We start from the raw sequence: 20,174 nt of genomic DNA on the forward strand, positions 1-20,174 counted from the left end.
CAAGATTTCAATATCTGTTTGTTGTTTTTCTTTTTTATTTACAATGATATTCTTATCTGTACCCCACATCTTCCCTTATTCCTAATCTAGTTAAAACCTCAAGAACTTGTACTTATCCCTCCAAAACTGTTGCTTGTTGGATCTCAAGTATGTGTCTTACTCTTCCTCAGCCACTTTAAGTTTGGTTTCTCCAGTGACTTCTTTTCGATATTTGGGCATGATTACTGACTCTGATCTCACTTTTGAAAAACAGATCTCCCAAGTAGTTAAGAAAGGATTCTTTTGTTATGACAATTACATTCTATTACAAAACAAAAGCCCAATCCACCTTGCAAAATCACCATTCGGAAAAATAATATTTTCAAAATATTTGTTAAACTTTTCCTTAGTAGACCTATAGAAGGAAAAAAGCCTTGGCAGTCAAAGGTTCCTAGCTGCGGAAATCAAACATCATATGAACATTCCCTTAGGAGGACCACAGCTGTCCACTGACTCAGACCAATCATTGGCAAAAACCTCCCAAAATTTTTATTTTTGATTTTGTTTCATACTTCAATATCTTCACATCTCTTGAATATCTTCTGTTATGACAACTCTCTTGCAGCCACACGACAATAATAATATATTTGTCCTTATATATTAAGCACCACTTAGCTTTAACAGTGCTTGTCCATATACATACATTCTCTTCACATCACTTTACTTGAATCTGAGAATACTCCGTTACAGCCCCGATCCCAACGGGATCCCGTTTCACCAGCGATGGCTTCTTCAGGGGAAACTGGGATCGTGATAAGTACTGCTCATATTGTCCGCTTGACGTTTCTCAGCCAGTTATTTTTATTTTATTTCTTACATTTGTATCCCACATTTTCCCACCTATCTGCAGGCTCAATGTGGCTTACATAATACCGGAGAGGCGTTTGCAGACTCCGGTGTGAACAAATACAATGTGATGTTGTGGTAAGATAAAGTCCAATTAGCATTGCCATATTAAGGAATTGAGCAACGGTAGAGTTGAGTTATATTCATACGTACTTTAGTTTTGTTGTGTTGCAGAGATCAGGTATTTAAGTTGGATCGGTAGAGTATGTCATTTTTTTGGACTTTTCTGCATTGCATACTTTAGTCCATGCCTTTGTCATTTCCCATTTAGACTAGTGCAATATTAGACTAGTACATTTAGACTATGCAAGACTACCTCAAGCACAGCTGAGCAGACTACAGCCATTACTAAACTCAGCAATTCAGATGTTATGTAAGGCCAGATGCTTTGATCCTGTTACCTCTTTATTCATTAAACGACATTGGTTGCCTGTTCAATACTGTATTTGGTTTAAAGTTTTAATTCTTACTCAAAGCTCTCTACATCGGTTGTCCATCCTATCAGCTTTCGTTATTCCCTTTACTCCAGCTCGTACACACTGATCACTAGATTCCAACTGGTTAGTACTCCCCCCTCCCCCCCCCCCAAAGCAAGCTTACCATGATGCAACCCTCAATTGTGCCTTCTTTTTGTTAAATCTCAGATTATGGAATGACCTTCCCCCTGCTATTAAAGTCTGAATGTTCCTTTACAAAATTTAAGGTGCTTTGGAAGATTCATTACTTCCAACTTGCATTTAATATCACGTAATTTGAGAACATGCCCTTGGTCTAAGTCAGAGACAATGCACCCTCTTAAATATACTTATTTTAATATATTTTTATTTTAGTTTTATTTTGCGAATGTTTGAATTGTGTATCTTTCCTATCTAGTAACTAGCGTTCTTTGCTAGTTACTATGTTTAAACTATATTTTTTGTAAACCGCTTTGACCTCTATTGAGCTAAAGCAGTATATCAAGTTTTTAATACGCAAACATGCCATTGGAGTAACTAAATCGAAAGAAAGGAGTTATCTAATCAATGGACGAAGAGAACATCCAGTTGTACAGTAAGAGTCAGAATAAGTCAGCAGGCTCCATTACTAGAACTTTGAGAAGCCTATTTTAATAAAATCTAGGTTATCAATAGAAATCAAACAAAATAAAACATGGAAAAGAAAATAAGATGATACCTTTTTTATTGGACATAACTTAATACATTTCTTGATTAGCTTTCGAAGGTTGCCCTTCTTCGTCAGATCGGAAATAAGCAAATGTGCTAGCTGACAGTGTATATAACTGAAAACATTCAAGCATTACTATGACAGTCTGACAGGGTGGGAGGAGGGGGGTGGGTAGGAAGTATGCATGGGGACATCAAAGCATATCATTGATATTCTAACAGGATGGGTGTGGATAGGTGAGGGGAGGGTGATCAACAGAGACATACAGCTTTATGGTTTATAATGGGCTAGGAACCCCAGATCCTTGTTAAGTCCTTTCTGTTGAGTGTTAAAATATTCAATCATTCTGACTTCAAAGGTCTTACGTTCTTATATGGTTTTAAAGTTACCTTTCAGGATTCTCACTGTGAAGTCACTGGTACAGTGTCCTGGTCCTGTAAAATGTTGACCAACAGGCGTGGGAACCCTGCTGACACCAGTATTGTTCATATGATGTCTATGTAAATTGAATCTTGTCTTAAGCATCTGGCCTGTTTCTCCAATATAGCATCCTTCGTTACATTTTTTACACTGAATGATATATACCACATTGGAAGATGAGCAAGTGAAAGATCCCTTTATGTTGAATATCTTTCCTTTGTGGATGACTTTGGGGTCCTGTGAAATATTTTGGCATAGTTTGCAACTGGATAAATTACAGGGAAGTGTGCCCTTCTGTTCCTTTTTTCTTGTTCCTGTTTTCACTTATATACACTGTCAGCTAGCACATTTGCTTATTTCCGATCTGAGGAAGAAGGGCAACCTTCGAAAGCTAATCAAGAAATGTATTAAGTTATGTCCAATAAAAAAAGGTATCATCTTATTTTCTTTTCCATGTTTTATTTTGTTTGATTTCTATTGATAACCTTAAGAGTGGACTAACATGGCTACCACACTCCTCTAAATAAAATCTAGGAAACCCAATTTATGACATTCATTTGGAGGTGGGTAGGGTTAAATAATGTAATGATGCAAAATTTCCATGAATGCTAAAGTCTCTGGTTGGCTAAGGCTTCTGACATACAAGCAGATCATATTAGGACTTGACCCAAGGCAGTGCCACACACCCTAGCTGATCTCTCACTTCTTTGCAACAAAGGATCCTCTGTGCTTATCCCATTTTTACTTGAATTGTATGACTGTTTTGACACCACCACCATACCACCATCTCCTCATTCTTTCTGTTAATAAATATTTCCAGATTCTGCTTGAGCTCCAAACCTTGGCCTTCTGATCAAGAGCTCACCTTCTTCTGAAAAAAAACCTCTTGCATCTTATGCCTGATTTATACCTCCAAGGAACTGAATGTTTCTATTGTACTTCCCTTATTCTTCTTGCTTCTAGGGTATACATATTTTTATTTTATTTATTTGGATTTATTTACCGCCTTTTTGAAGAAATTCACTCAAGGTGGTGTACAGTAAGAATAGATCAAACATGAACAATAGACAATTACAGAAGTAAAACTATTCAAAAACAGTACAAAGTATGGCATGGTACACTATTTGCAATGTCAACACAATACGTAACAGAGCATTATAATTGATAGCGAAAGGTAAAGCAAAGATGTAACATATAGAAGGGTAAGAAAGTAGGAAGAGTTAGAAAGTAAGGTGATTTATTTAAAGAAAGTTGCACACGAGGTCAGAGAAATGGTTAAATGTTATCTCAGCAAGGGTAGGAGTGGATAAACATGTCCTGCTGCAGTATGTGCAGCCCGAGTCACTCCTTGTGTGTGTGAGTGAGACTAACAAGTTAGTTACTTCTTCCATTCAAGGCTTGGTTGAAGAGCCAAGCTTTCACCTGCTTCCTGAAGTAGAGATAGTCTTGTGTTAAGCGCAGCCTTTCAGGCAGTCCATTCCAGAGTGTGGGGACTACTCTGGAGAAGGCTCGCTTGCGGGTATCACATCGTGTAGTGTTTTTTTTGGAGAGAGTGTGGTTAGTGAAAGTCCTTGGGAAGATCTTAGTATCCTTACATAGTAAACATAGTAGATGACGGCAGAAAAAGACCTGCATGGTCCATCCAGTCTGCCCAAGAAGATAAATTCATATGTGCTACTTTTTTATTTGTACTGTCCTCTTCAGTGCACAGACCGTATAAGTCTGGCCAGCCCTATCCCCACCTCCCAACCACCAGCTCTGGCACAGACCCTATAAGTCTGCCCAGCACTATCCCCGCCTCCTAACTACAGTACCAGTCCCGCCTCCCACCACCAGCTCTGGCACAGACCGTATAAGTCTGCCCAGCACTATCCCCGCCGCCCAACCACCAGCCCCGGCACAGATCGTATAAGTCTGCCCAGCACTAGCCCCGCCTCCCAACCACCAGCTCTGCCACCCATTCTAGGCTAAGCTCCTGAGGATCCCTTCCTTCTGCACAGGATTCCTTTATGTTTATCCCACGCATGTTTGAATTCCGTTACCGTTTTCATCTCCACCACCTCCCACGGGAGGGCATTCCAAGCATCCACCACCCTCTCCGTGAAAAAATACTTCCTGACATTCTTCTTGAGTCTGCCCCCCTTCAATCTCATTTCATGCCCTCTCGTTCTACCGCCTTCCTATCTCCGGAAAAGGTTTGCGGATTAATACCTTTCAAATATTTGAACGTCTGTATCATATCACCCCTGTTTCTTCTTTCCTCCAGAATGGAATCATTATGAATAGTATTCTTGTAGGGCTGTACTACCATCCGCCAGGACAGAATGCTCAAACGGATGAAGAAATGTTTACAGAAATTAGAAAATCTGGCAAATTCGGCAAAAGTATAAACATATTCTGTATCTCAAGGAATGTAATTTCTTGAAAAGATACATATATATATATATATATATATATCAATGTATATAAAGTGGAGAAAAAAAAAGACCAGTGAATATCAGAGTCATTCCTATTTGTAAGGCCGACACCTTCAGAATCGTAGGAGGCTCTTTTCAATCATAAGTCACAAAAAAACTCCACTTTCATATTATTAATGTCTATAAATGACAAAATACCTTCCCATAGATACAGAATAAGCTGAACAAAGCAAAATGAATGTTGCCCACACTAATATACACTACTAATCTTGGATTTTGCGGTCTCATTATTTTCTCCATGTGCTGCATCTGGCATCTCTTCTAAGCTGCAAATCCTAACAGGGGTTTCCCTGTTTCACCTTTACAGGCTGCTTCAGGGAAAAAAAGTTAATAATTCAGCCAACAATTAACAAAAAGCTTCTAGAGCAACTATCAAAAAAAGAAAAGCTTCTCAGCTGGTGGCACTATACAAAATGGCGTAGGGCTTGTTGCAGACGCCCAGAATATAAACTCCTGTAAGTCATACGTATCAATCCACATCATGATGCTAGGTCTTAACAATGGTTACAGAAATGCTTTCTACTCTGCCACATTTAAACCTTGAGGAATAACTGTTTAATGTAAATATCCATCTTTGTTCATGTTGCTGCAATATTCAACGCACATCTCCTCTGCTTCTGTTACTTTCACTTGTTCCAACACCATGCATTTCAAATCCTCAAACGCATGATGTTTTTCAACGAAATGTGATACCAAAGGTTCGCTTATTTTCCATACTTGAACACAATGTGTTCAAATTAATCTTGTTTTCAAAGCATGGGAAGTTTGACCAATGTAATATCAATGGTAAAATTATGTCTTACCTGATAATTTTCTTTCCTTTAACGCAGCAGATGAATCCAGGAACTAGTGGGTTAAGTCCACCTACCAGCAGGTGGAGATAGAGCTAAACAAACTAAAGACAGTGATGCCAGACGGCCAAGCTCCTTCCTCAGTTAGTATGTCATTCGTAAGCATTTGCCAAGGCCAAAAATATGAAACCAACAACAACAAGAAACCATCCTCACTATGAAAAAAGAGAACCAAAGAACTTTGAAATAACTGCAACTTGATCCAGAAATCGGAATCCTTTCCGTGTTCCCATATCTGTCTGAACTCTGCAAAAGAGAACCCGGAAGGAAAAAATAGCCACACTGCGCGGAAAATGAAAAAACCATCGGCTGAACTAGGGAGGGATCATGGATTCATCTGCTGCGTTAAAGGAAAAAAAAAATCAGGTAAGAAATAATTTTACCTTCCTTGTCGCTTGCAGCAGATGAATCAGGAACTAGTGGGATGTACCAAAGCATTCCTTAAGTAGGGTGGGAAGCCAACGCTCCCTGCGCCAACACTCACACCCCAAAACTTGCATCCTCCCGAGCAGACATATCTAGCCTGTAATGCTTCGCAAAAGTATGACGGTACGCCCAAGTAGCCGCCAGACAAATCTCTTCCAGAGATAAGGCCGATGCCTCCGCCCAAGAAGCCACCTGTGCCCGAGTAAAATGCGCCTTCAGGGCCACTGGAGACACCCGCCCTTGTAGCTGATACGCCACTCCAATGGCTTCCCTAATCCAGCGAGCAATGGAAGCTTTAAGAAGCCGCCTCACCTCTTTTTGATCCCGACAAGAGCACAAAGAGATGATCCGAGCATCGAAACTCAGAGATCTGCAAGTACCGAAACAAGGCTTTCTGCACGTCCAGGAAACGTAGCGAGGCAAACTCCCCTGGATAATCCTCTCTTTGAAAAGACGGACGATAAACCGCCTGATTGACATGGAAAGCTGAAACCACTTTAGGTAGAAACGATGGCACCGTCCGGATCAACACTCCTGCTTCAGCAAACTGCAAGAAAGGATCTCTGGAAGACAAAGCCTAAATTTCAGAAATCCTCCTAGCCGAAGCAATGGCCACCAAAAACACTGTCTTAAGTGTTAGATCCTTCTCAGAAACCTTGTTCAACGGCTGAAACGGTAGGGCCTGAAGGGCTCGCAGTACCACATTCAAATGCCACACCGGGCACGGCTGCCGCAGAGAAGGCCGAAGCCAAAGAGCCCCGCGTAGGAAACGGACCACATCAGAGTGAGCTGCTAAAGAGGAACCGTCCAGTTTGCCCCTAAAACAAGTTAGCGCGGCCACCCGTACTCGAAGGTAATTATATGCCAATCCCTTTTGAAGACCATCCTGAAGGAACTCCAGAATAACCGGAATGTCCGCCCGAAAAGGCGATTCAGCATGCAAAGCACACCACGCCAAGAAAGCTTTCCACACTTGCGCATACACTGCTGAAGTAGACTGGTGGTGTGTGGAGGATCATCCTATTTTTCAGGTACTCAACGCCATTTCCTTTCAGGGCCTTGAAGATCAGACATAGAGTTTTAAATTTAGCCCTATATTGTACTGGTAGCCAATGAAGTTTTTGCAAAAATGGTGTGATATGGTCACATCGCTTGCAACCTTCTATGAGTCTTGCTTTCAGGCCCTTTGTAGTCAGACCATTGATGTTATCATTGCATGTACACCTGGGATAAGATTTACCTTCTCAATGTAAGGAGAGAGGCTGCGTAGCTGTCGCAAATAGTAGAAGCAGCTCTTGAAGGTTGCTTGGATTTGGGGAATCAGTATAAGTGTTGAATCCAACTGCATTCCAAGGTTTCTGACTTGTGATTTGAGGGGGAGTTCATACTTCCCAGAAGGGATTTTGATGTCAGCTTGTGTTAGGGACCCAGAGAAGCTCGGTTTTACTTGGGTTCAGGCAAAGTTTGTTGTGTTTATCCCATTCTTGAATTGATGTTAGACAGGTAATCAGTTTATGCAAGGCTGTAGGTAAGTAAGGTTCAATGGGTATGAGTAGCTGCATATCATCCGCATAGATGTAGAACTGAGTGTCCACTGACCGAATCAGCTCAGCTAGTGGTTTGAGGTAGATATTGAACAGAATAGGTGACAGTATCGATCCTTGTGGTACCCTGCAGGTCAGTGTCCATGGTGGTGATGAGTTGCTGCCAAACATTATTTTTTGTTACATTTGTACCCCGCGCTTTCCCACTCATGGCAGGCTCAATGCGGCTTACATATTGTATACAGGTACTTATTTGTACCTGGGGAAATGGAGGGTTAAGTGACTTGCCCAGAGTCACAAGGAGCTGCCTGTGCCTGGTGGGAATTGAACTCAGTTCCTCAGGACCAAAGTCCACCACCCTAACCACTAGGCCACTCCTCCATTATGGATGGTTGCCTGTCTGATAGGTAGGATCTGAACCAAGCAAGCACTGTTCCACTGATACTTCTTTCTGTCAGTCGTGCTAGCATGATATCATGATTCACGGTGTCAAAAGCTGCAGAGAAATCAAGCAGTACTAACATCGAGGCGAATCCTTTGTTTTGGTTTCTGAGAAGATCATCTAGTACTACTACTACTTAACATTTCCAAAGCGCTACTAGGGTTACGCAGCGCTGTACAATTTAACATAGAGGGACAGTCCCTGCTCAATGAGCTTACAATCTAAAAGACAAGTGAACAGTCAGTCCGAAAGGGGCAGTCAAAATGGGGCAGTCTGGATTTACTGAACGGTAAGAGTTAGGTGCCGAACGCAGCATTGAAGAGGTGGGCTTTAAGCAAAGACTTGAAGATGGGCAGGGAGGGGGCTTGGCGTTAGGGATACAGGACCGTTTCTGTACCATAACCAGGTCTGAATCCAGATTGACATGGATCTAGCCAGTTTCTCTTTTCTAACCAGTCATTAAGTTGAACACAGACTGTCTGTTCTATGAGTTTCCCTAGAAACAGGATGTTGGATACTACTGGCCTGTAACTTTCAAGTTTGTCCTGGTCAAGGTTGTTTTTCTTCAGCAGAGGGCGGATCACTGCCCTTTTTAATGCTGTTGGTAGCTGCCCATTAGAAAGAGAGGTGTTCACAATTTTTGTGGCGCCGTCTATGAGGCCCATACTTGCCTGCTGCACTATCCTTGATGGGCAGGGATCGAGGGAGCAGGTAGTTGGTTGAAGGTCTCTTAGGATTTTGTCAAGGCTCTCCTCTGTCATTGGGATAAAAATGTCCCATCTGTCTCTGTCAGGAGGGGGCGAGTTTGTGCACCCCTGGTTGACTGGTTGGGGACTAGGTGGGATTGCCAGTGAATCCTGGTGGAGACTTAATTTTGTTGGCAAAGTATGCAGCAAAATCATTGCAATTCAGTTTAGACTGGGCAGGCTGGTTCTGTTGTGGGGGCTGCAGTAGGCTGTTTACTACACTGAACATCTGCTTGGTTGAATTGGCAGCCTGTGCAATGCATTGCGAGAAATACTGTTTTTTGGTTGCTGTTAATGCTTGGCGGTACTTTGCCATGTGCTTCCTACAGTTTAGTCTGTCTTCATCCAGGCGAGATTTGCGCCATCTCCTTTCCATTTTTCTTCCTTCGCGTTTAATAACTCTTTAATGTACAATGTTCCCATCAATCTGTTCCCATATGGCTTATTACGGGAACATTGGGCACTAAAGGGTTAAGGATCCGAAGTTCTGGAGAAAACCAAGGTAAGCGTTTGTGAGTGGGGCATAAGACCTTTTTTAGTGGTGCTGTTTTCTCTAGGGTCATTCCATGCCAAGTGGTCTAAACCTTCCCACCATCATGTCTCCAATTTTGTTCAAATTTTATCTGTTGCGCGAGTCAGGTGTTAAACGAAGTTTCCCAAAATTTGAGGTCTCTAACTGCAATAGTTGCAGATCTAGACCCCCTTTTCTGAAAGGTTGTCAGTCCATGAGCGCGCGACATTTACCAAAATGCCATTTTTGGGGTCTAATAAAATCCAAACACATTTATAAGAATCGCTAAAAAATTCAAATCCTGTACAGTTTTTGATGCTAATTCTGATGAAATACATTTTAACATTATGGATGCAAAATCCAGTCAAACAAGTTGACTCAAAGTGTGCATCAAAACTGGTCGCGACTCATCGGAACATATTTGGACCAAATATTCAGACCGCAACAACTTCCATGCAAACAAAGATACGGACTTGAAATTTTGAACAAGCATTATGCTTGTGCTGGACATATTACTACCAGATTTGCAACTAACCAGCATCTATAACCACCCTGCAGGATCTCTTCAAAGTTGGCACTGTCAGCGCAAATGGTAAAATGTACCAAAGTTCAAAGTCAATTATAAAAAAAAAGAGTCTGCCTGAATCAGCTTGTGAACAGTATCATCTGAAAGAGAAAACTGTGCTCTACAACACTGATATGTTTTTGTTTTGCAATGCCACCATTAAGTAGCCCGACTGATACCCAAATTCTCCAACTGGGTCAGGAGTTGCTTCAGAGTGCACAGTCTACCCATCAACATCTGGTGGAAACAGAAATACTGAGCATCTAAGGCTACACAGTGCCCTAATTTGACAAAGCACGCAGGACTCAGAGAGACAAAAAAAGTCTCTATCCACTGGTTGAAGGACACAACTCACAGGTTCTGGCCTGGTCTGGTGAAGACACTAAGCAAACGTTTTCCCACAAAAAAAAAAACTCTTACAAAAGTACTTCATTAATATACAGAAAACCTGTCACTTGAACTTCATTTTCATCTCTAAGACCTCCATTCCTCCACCCCATCTCCCACTTGTCCCAGTATTCTTTAGCATGTTGGATGTATTGGTTGTTTGCGCTCATGTTCTAATCAATGGCTCTCTTTTCCATTCTAAAATGGAAAACATTACATACTTCGTTTCTCTTAAATGGCCCCTCATCTCTGCAATACTCATTATGTCTGCAACTTCATGTATGCCCTTTCTCCCCCTGCAACCCAGCACACTCCCGCAACTCTGTTTCCTGGTATCCCTGCTCCATCCTCCATACCCTCGTTCATAGGCGATCCTAATGCCACATACTTTCTCAGCCCCTCCAACAGCTCCTTCAGCTTCTTCTTCTGCCGTGCAATGGAGCTAGAACAATTTCCCTGTAGTTTGGTCAACTCCTCCAGCTTCTGCTTGTACAACTTGTGGGTCTCCTGGGAAAGGAATGAAGAAAACAGCATGAAAAAGACCTGCTATTGCTGAAGCCCCTCCTTGCACTGCACTAGCACAACCTTTAATTAGTAGCATATCCCCAAAACAAGTGTTTTAACTTAATAAATTTGCAGCATATCCCTTCAGAAAGGGGCATACACAGTTCAGCAGTGTCCCTCTGGGGCTAGAGAGCCATTACTTTACGAGTGATATGAATGTGCCACTTGTAAGTGTCTTATCTAATAAATAGCATTGTAAAGTAATTGCACATGTATTAAAGCTAGGCAGTGTGAAGTCAGATGAAAACAACGGGAGGCGATGAACTGAAATGGTATCAAAACTGCAAAAACGTTTTTTTCAGTAAACTCAATAGAAGCAAAAGCAATACTGCTGCAGAAGAATAAATCACTACAATTGATCAATAAACGGATAATGTAAATGTAGGCAAGCTACAATCTCTGATTAGAAACCAAATGGTCACATAGCTTCCCTCCCCCACACTCTATTTTAGAGCAATATGTGTTAGTCCCAGCTGTTAGCAGCCTTGGTGTGGTAATCAAACATTTCAGCTTAACTCCTCAGGGAGTTCTATGCAAAAAGTCTCATTTCTGTGAACAGTGTTTTAAAATTCTGTCTGCGTTGTTTGTGCGTCATTATTCTGACAAGGTAAAATTAGTTCTTACTGGATAACTTTCTTTCCTTTAGTGCAACAGATTAATCCAGGCCAAGTCTATGACCATCTACCAGCAGGTGGAAATAGAGGACACAGAGTTGTACTATGCCTTAAAAGCCCTGATACTCAGTGTCACCTCCCAGTATACTGATAAAAAGCAGGGAAAGAATGAAGTCAACCAGTAAACCTTCCAGTACGGGTCTCCTTCCTCTTTAAGCCCAGAAAAGAGAAGAACTCCAAACCAAGGACTGGAACTGCGGGCTCCACATCAGTGGCGTTCCTAGGGGTACTGACACCCGGGGCAGATCGCCGATGTGCCCCGCCCCCGGGTGCAGCACCCCCCCCCCGGCGAAAGGACACCCCCCCCCGCGTGCACGCCGCTGGGGGGGTGCCGCGCGCGCCTGTCCATCGTTCGTTCCATGCTCCATCTGCCCCAGAACAGGAATTGTTCCGGGGCAGAGGGAGCATGGAACGAATGACGGACAGGCGCGCGGCACCCCCCCCCCCCCCTCAGCGTCGTGCACCCGGGGTGGACTGCCCCCACCGCCCCCCCCCCCCCCCCCCCCCCCATGAACGCCACTGCTCCACATCAAAATGGAGAAGCCCAGGAAACCAGAACCATACAACCCCAGGGCAGCCAAGACAGCCCAAGGGAGGGATTCCTGGATCGATCTGTTGCACTAAAGGAAATAAAATTATCCCATTAAGAACTAATTTTACCTTCCTTAGCATGACAACAGATTAATCTAGGACAAGTCGGATGTACAAAAGCACTCCTCAGGATGGATGCCAGAAACCCCAGCAAAAAGGACCAAAGACAGCTTCTCTTCGAGCCACCACATCAAGGCAGTAATGTCATGCAAAACTATGAACAAAGGACCAAGTCGCAGACCTGCAAAATCTCAACCAGAGGAACTGCACAAGACTCAGCAAATGAAGCTGCAATCCCCTAAAAGGAATGAGCCCGGAACACACCAGAGGTTCCCATCTGGAAGAGATATAAACGGAGGAAATTGCTTCCTTTATTCAATGAGAGACCGTAGCCTTGGAAGCAGCCTGGCCCTTCTCAGGACCGGCAAACAAGACAAATGGTCCGAAACATGAAAGTCCCGACGAACATCCAGAAGAAGCAGCCGGGAAAACTCTACTCCATAATCCTCCCTGCGAAAGGCAGGAAGAAGCACTGCCTGATCAACATGGAATAGAGAAACCACCTTCGGCAGAAACGAAAGTACAGTAAGGATGGACACCCCGCCTTCCATAAAAACCAAGAAAGGGTCCTGACATGAAAGTACCGGAAGCTCCAACACATGCATGACTGACGCAATAGCCACCAAAAAGACAGTCTTAACAGTCACATCCTTCAGAGTACCTCCATGAAGCAGCTCAAAGGGAGCCACCTGAAGACCTTTCAGGATCAAATTAGGATCCCACTGAGGACAAATGGCCCAAAGAGGTGGCTGCAAGTGATTTATGCCCCTCAAGAACCAGATCACATCCAGATGGGCAGCCAATAAGGAACTGTTCACATGCCCCCTGAAACAGACCAAGGCTGCAACCTGAACCTTCAACGAGTTCAAGGCCAGACCCTTCTTGAACCCATGCTAAAGAAAGGCTGGAATATGAGAGGAGATAAGCACAGAAGGGAGACAGAGCCCGCTCACCACCAGGAAAAGTCTCCATACCCTAGCATAGGCCGTGGAGGTCGACCCCTTTCAGGTCTGCAAGAGAGTAGTGATGACAGCGTCCAGATATCCCTTCCTCCTCAAACGTAATCGCTCAAAAACCAAGACGTAAGACCAAAGCGGGACAGATCATCCATCAGAATGAGCTCCTGAAGAAGAAGGCCATGATCTGCCGGGAGAGGAAGTGGATCGTTCACCAGAAGGAAAACGAGGTCCACATACCACGGCCATCTGGGCCAGTCTGGCCCATGGCACAATGTCCAGGATTTCCCGCCATGGAGCCCAGGATCTGCAAGTAGTCCCACACCCAAGGGAAAGGACTACTTGCAAAAGAAGACAGATCTGGGACTGGAGTTTCAGAATCTTTGAGAAGGGTAGAAACACCTTCCCCGCCCAGATGTCGAAACAGCCCCTCAAGACTGCGAGGGAACCAGGTGACTCTTGAACAGGTTGATCACCCAGTCCAAGGACTGAAGAAGTGACACCACCTTGGAGGTCGCGTATAAACTGCCCTGATACGAAGAGGCTCTGATCAGCCAGTCATCCAGGTATGGATAAACCCTAATGCCCTGGTGGCGGAGGAAAGCCACCACCACCACCACTACCTTGGAAAAGGTCCTGGGGGACGTGGCAAGGCCGAACGGTAGGGCCTGGAACTGAAAATGCCTTCCCAAGACTGCAAAGCGAAGAAACCGCTGGTGAGGAGGCCAAAGTTGGTATATGAAAATATGTCTCCTTGAGATCTAGGCATATTTTCTTGGTTGGACTGAAACAATCACGGACCAAAGGATCTCCATCCTGAAATGCGTGACCTTGAGCGCCTTGTTGACCTCCCCTGAGGTCGAGAATTGGCCAAGAAGCTCCGCCCTTCTTGGAACCACAAATAAATGGAGTACCTCCCAAGGACTACTTCATCCTGTGGCATCGAAATCACGGCACCGAAATGCGGGAGCTCCTCTAAGGTGCTCCTGACCGCCGCCATTTTGTACTGAGCCCTGCAGGGCGACCGACTCTCAAGAAAAAATATGTGATAGGGGAGGCAAATTCCAGCTTGTATCTATCTCATGCTCCAGAACCCACTGGTCCAAGTGACACAGGTCCAATCCTCGAGAAAGCAGGACAAATGACCTCCGATGACAACCGAAGAGGGACAATGAACACTTTCACTGTGATGAACGAGGGGCAACGGATGCCCAAGAGGGCTGACCGCTAGCTGTCTTGTCCCTCCGAAAGGAAGACTGCTTGGACTGATACCTAGATTTGGAGAAACTAGATGTATGACCCAGTCGATAACACCGAGACTCCCGAAAATGAAAGCAAGACTGAGAAGAGCGAGCTGAAGGCTGCAGCCTATCCCTTGGGGGCCGGTGGGACTTAAGACTCACCCAAGCCCTTGAGCATCTTCTCCAGATCCTCACCAAACAGAAGCTGCCCTCTGAAAGGGAGCTTAGTAAGGGTGGATTTGAATGCCACATCCACCACACATTTACACAGCCATAAGGACTGCCTAGCTGAGACCGTCAGAGCCATCTGCTTAGCAGATGCAAGAAGAATGTCATATAAACCGTCAACCAAAAAGGCCAAGCTCACTTCCAGGAAGGGCAAATCCATAAATCCAGGCCCCCAGCGGAGTGTCTGCAGCTTGCTAGACCACACTCAAACAAGTTTGGATCACATAGGAACCAGCAATCGACACCTGCAGGGCAAGGGCCGACATCTCAAAGGAGGACTTCAAAGATGCCTCAATATTACAGTCCTACATATCCTCAAGGGCCGCACCTCCCTGAACTGGAACCGTGTCCAAAAAATCCACAGCCAAGAGCCTGAAAGACACCAACTCCGCAGGAGTCAACGGATAAAGACAAGCCATGGCCAGCACAACCCTCAGACCAACATCAGGCATGCCCCACTGAGCATCAATTTGCATGCCTGATGAATATGAAAGGTTCTGGCTTGCATTTTGGTGCCCGACATGATGGGATTAGAGGCCATGGTGACAGGCTGGGCGGAGGGAGGTGAGATATGAAGAATCTCCAGAGCCCTCGAGATCAGGGAGGGCAGCTCCTCCTTGCGAAATAAAATGGGCCACGGACGGATCATCTCCATCCTCAGAGAGGACTTCCCCCTCCTCCAAAGGATCCCCATGGGTAGAAAAAGCCGAGAGAACAGAAGGAACGCCCACAGAAGGGCTCTCTTACTCACTGAACAGAAAGACTGGTGCATTAGCAGCACAAACTCCAGCGAAAACAGTACTTCCCCTTGGCGCTCATCCGGATCAAGCCTCTGCTCAGAAGAGGGAGAAATGCCAGACTCAGGCACCGCCAGGGAGAAGCCTACATGTAGGAAGCCAACATGGCCGTCTTTCCCATGCTGGCCGCATCCTGAGTGCTTGCCGCACCATTAGCAGACGGGGCTGCCGTAGCTGCCAAAGCTGGATTTCCCTATCCCGAAGAATTCTGCCGCTGAGACGGCAAAGGAATAAGCGGTACAAATTCCCACTGCTGATTTTCGTGCCCTAAACTGGGAACAACACTTAGCTGGCTCGGAGGGAGCTGCCATGAGGTACTCAACACAATCCAGAGAAACCCCCCACACTACCCAGAGGTTTCTCTGCTCAAAGAGACTGGGACTGCTCACTGCCTTGCTGATGAAATGCTGCTTGAAGACTCCAAGACTGATGCCAATGCTTGTTGGCCTTTGCCTGAAGCTTGGCATTGAGAGTCCTTGGTGCCAACGTCGAACCCTCATGTCGCCTCAGGGTTGGATCTGACGCTGGCCAGTCCCAGGGGCCCTGTCCAGCAGTTAGCATCGAGGCAGGTGGAGACCCATTTCACGCACTACTGCTCCCAGTGTCTCTGTCTCTTAAGACTATGTTGATGCCGACGACCTCGATGCTGATGTCGAGGACCCAAACTTGGCTCCAAAAACTTGGCTTTTCTCGTTGAGCCTCTCTGGATAGTTGCATACGTCATTTTCTTCATACAAAGACAAAGGACACAATTAGCAGGACTATGGTCGGGCCCTAGATACTGCAGACATCAAGAATAGGTGTCCATGCCAAGATTGTCCGATTGCACCAGGTATAGTGCTTAAAGTCACTGGGAGCTTTAGAAGACAAGGATGGAAAAACGTCAGACACTAAATCAAAAGATGCGATGGTGCCTGAAAAAATGGGCAAGGCACCAGGAAAAAAAAAAAAGACAGGAAAGACCCGACCGGAGGCCTAGCAGAAGGATAAGAAAGGAAAATTTAAAAATGGACAAAACAAACTAAAAGGTACGGGAAGAGAAGGGAAAAACAAATGCCCAAAAAGGCACAGTGAAATATTGCCGGAAAAAAGCCGAAAGGCACCAAAAATCAAAGTTCAGTACGGGTGTGAAGAGAAATCAGACGCGGTCCTCTCATTACTGTGGTAAAAAAAGAACTGCAATAGCCGCACACAAGAAGCAGGCGGGAAGGCATCCGTGCATGTGTGGTGGAACCAGTGGCGTAGCTACGTGGGGCCTGAGGGGGCCGGGGCCCCCGCAGATTCACCCCAGGACCCCCCTCCCAGCGAACCCGCCGCCGCCTACCTTTACTTTTGCTGGCGGGGGATCCCACTCCCCGCCAGCCGACGTCTTCTCAGTCCTTCCTGTGCTCTTCAATTTGTTTGCTGACGTCCTGCACGTAATTGTACGTGCAGGACGTCAGACTCAGCGAACAGTTCTGTTCGCTGAGTCTGACGTCCTGCACGTACAACGTGCAGGACGTCAGCAAACAAATTGAAGAGCGGGAAGCGACTAAGAAGAAGACGTTGGCTGGCGGGGAGTGGGATCCCCCGCCAGCAAAAGTAAAGGTAGGCTGCAGCGGCGGTGGGGTCGCGGTGGGAGGGGGGGGGCGGCAATTTCGGCGGTGGGAGGGCGGCGCAGGGGGGAGGGCTAAAATGTGCCCCTCCCCCCGGGCTCTGGACCCCTCACCCACGGAAGGCTGGCTACGCCCCTGGGTGGAACGCGTCTTGCACTCCACAAAAGCTCATGGCTTGTTATAAAGCCCACACCGGGCACCGCGTTGCGAATCTCTCGAATGAATATTCATTGTGGATACCCTGAAAACCTGACTGGCTGTACACGAAATTACTCTGCTTATTTCTCTTATCTGGCTGCACTTTGTAAGTGACACAGCTCAACTAGCAGAGCATCACATTCACGATAACCAGCCTAGCTTGCAAAATCAGACATCCCAGCCTTGACCCAGTGTCCTCAGGCATGTCTTCAGAAAGATTACGTTTTGCATAATCCAGGTTAAAGTTCTTTTATTAGAGGCTGCCAATTTATTGTCACAAATCCCACAGCACAATGTCTCTTGGTGAATTATTCATGCCAGGAAGGAGCCAGTACACAGCATCTGAGGCACACAATGTACAAGAATGAATGCAATAACATCAGTAGAAAATCTCTCTTTGGCACCTGCCTCGCTCACTCTCCTATGTAAAGTTTGTGCCAGCACTCACTTCATGTGAATCTGGCACTCTCACAGCAGACTCATGACCAGTTTAGATTATCAGGTGCTGTTACAGATTTTAGATTAACAGGATTTTTCTTTTGTAATATAAATATATATAAAACCAGGTTTACTGTTCCTATCTTTATATACATCTAAGAGAAGGATATTAGTTTTAATATTCTTTTAAAAAAACTTGTTGATCAGTTTACTCTAGGCTTCTCTTTTACCCTCACTTTAAAAAGAAGGAAACAAGTCATACTCATAAAGATACACACACACACACACACACACACACACACACTATGAAGAGCTAGCCCTACTGAAATTCTTAGCAGTATTAGTATTGCTTTGAAGGATAATCACATATCTGCTATCACATATCTGCTAACTATTAATAGTGATCATTTTATTTCTGGGTCTCTAGTGAGATAAATACCCTGAATTAAGCCTACACAGCAAACACACGTACTTATGCACTGCACATCAGATTCATATAATACAATTCTAAAGGCTGAAACGATAGGCTAAATCACTGTATGTCGCAACAGAATTACATCCAGAGGGAGTATGAACAGGTACTTAGACCTTACATTAAGTAACTACCAGAACAGGAGAAGGATAAAATAGGATCAGAATTTTTTCTTTCTGGTACACAAAGCATCTACAATTGACCTTCAAAAAGCAGTAAATAAATCCTAATAGTATTGTTAAGAAACATCGGACTCCCAAAGCTCCTTACAGCTTCTGCTTCTGTCCAGACTGAATGGTAGATACAAGGCAAGGGACTGGCTTCATGTGCTAAATGTATGCACACTGAATCCCTCATGACAGAAGTACAAGAACTAAGAGAGGCCGTGGTAAGACTAAGAAGCATCTGTGACAACCAGAAATCCATCCCAGAAATGCATCTCAAGGCATTGGGGATCTCCAACAACGGGACTGGAGATCTTGTACAGAAAGAAGACAACTGGACACAGACCACCAGATCCTGCAAAATCAACCCCTCAACTCCATCTTCTGTTGAACTGAAGAACCGATTTGCAACCCTGGAGGTAGAAGAGCTGAAAATATCTCGAGAACAAGAGGAAACAAAGATCAACAATTCCAAAGCTGCTGGATCAGTGACTAATAAGATGCAAAAGGTAGACGTAGTTGGTGATTCATTTCCGAGGGGTACTGAGGCACCCATCTGCCACTCAGACATTATGTCCAGGGAGGTGTGCTGTCTGCTTGATGTCGAGATTTGGGATATAGCAGAAAGTTTACCGAGACTCAAACCTACTGACCACTATACTATGCCTCTCATCCATGTTGACACAAATGATATTGCTAGGTATCCTGCTCAACATATCAAATGTGACTTCTTGGCTCTGGGACAGAGGGTGAAGCAGTTAGGTGCACAGGCAGTGTTCATCGATCCTTCCTGTTGAGGGTAAGGGCCAAATGAGAGAAACTCACATCCTGACGCTGAATGTGTGGCTGTGTGGATGGTGCCAGCACGAGTGCTTCGGTTTCCTTGACCATGGAATGCTTTTCCAGGACCTACTGAGCAGAGATGACGTCCATCTATCAAAGAGGGGATGAAGTGTGTTCCATAACAGACTAGCTAATGTACTAAAGAGGGCTTTAAACTAGATGGGATAGGTGAGAAAAGCCCCAAAGTCATTAACAACTCTGAGGAATGTAAGATAACTAATACTTTTATAGATATGGGAAAAAAGAGCAATATCTGGAAAGCTTTGTACACCAATGTTCATAGTAAGGAAAACAAAGTTCTAAATCTAGAGGTGGTAATGATAGAAGCCAGCTTGGATTTAGTGGTGGTCATGAAGATGTGGTTCATGGAGAACCATGACTGGGATATACTTATACCTTGCTATAATCTATTCAGGAAAGACAGGGTAGGGAAAAAGGGTGAAGGAGCAGCACTGTAAGTTAAGAATAATATTAAAGTAACAGAATTGCAGAACATATGGGGTAAGGAAGAAGCACTGTAGGTTAATCTTGAAGAAGAGGGAATGGAAAAAGTATTTACATTGGTGTGATATATAGGCCTCCCTCACAATCAGAAGAAATGGACAGAGATTTAATTGAAGATACTCACAAGATAGCTATGAAAGGGGAAGTACTACTACTACTATTACTACTACTACTATTTAGCATTTCTATAGCGCTACAAAGCACACGCAGCGCTGCACAAACATAGAAGAAAGACAGTCCCTGCTGAAAGAGCTTACAATCTAATAGACAAAAATAAAGTAAGCAAATCAATTAATGTGTAGAGGAAAGAGGAGAGGAGGGTAGGTGGGGCGAGTGGCTACAAGTCAAAAGCAATGTTAAAGAGGTGGGCTACTACTGATATGTGATTTTAATATGCTGGATGTTGATAGGGGCATCCCTACTGTGGGGAC

At 44.6% G+C, this 20,174-nt stretch overlaps 1 protein-coding gene across 1 annotated transcript in view; it reads right to left on the minus strand.

The window, feature by feature from the left end:
* The window catches only part of TMEM120A (transmembrane protein 120A), an 81,683-nt gene that overhangs the window by 53,155 nt on the left and 8,354 nt on the right, over positions 1-20,174 (minus strand). Inside the window, exon 2 of the mRNA XM_030185631.1 lies at positions 10,807-10,925. Coding sequence (XP_030041491.1) covers positions 10,807-10,925 — 119 coding nt within the window. The remainder of the gene's footprint in view (positions 1-10,806; positions 10,926-20,174) is intronic.

This window comes from Microcaecilia unicolor, chromosome 13, assembly GCF_901765095.1.
Source record: "Microcaecilia unicolor chromosome 13, aMicUni1.1, whole genome shotgun sequence".
Classification (NCBI taxonomy): domain Eukaryota; kingdom Metazoa; phylum Chordata; class Amphibia; order Gymnophiona; family Siphonopidae; genus Microcaecilia; species Microcaecilia unicolor.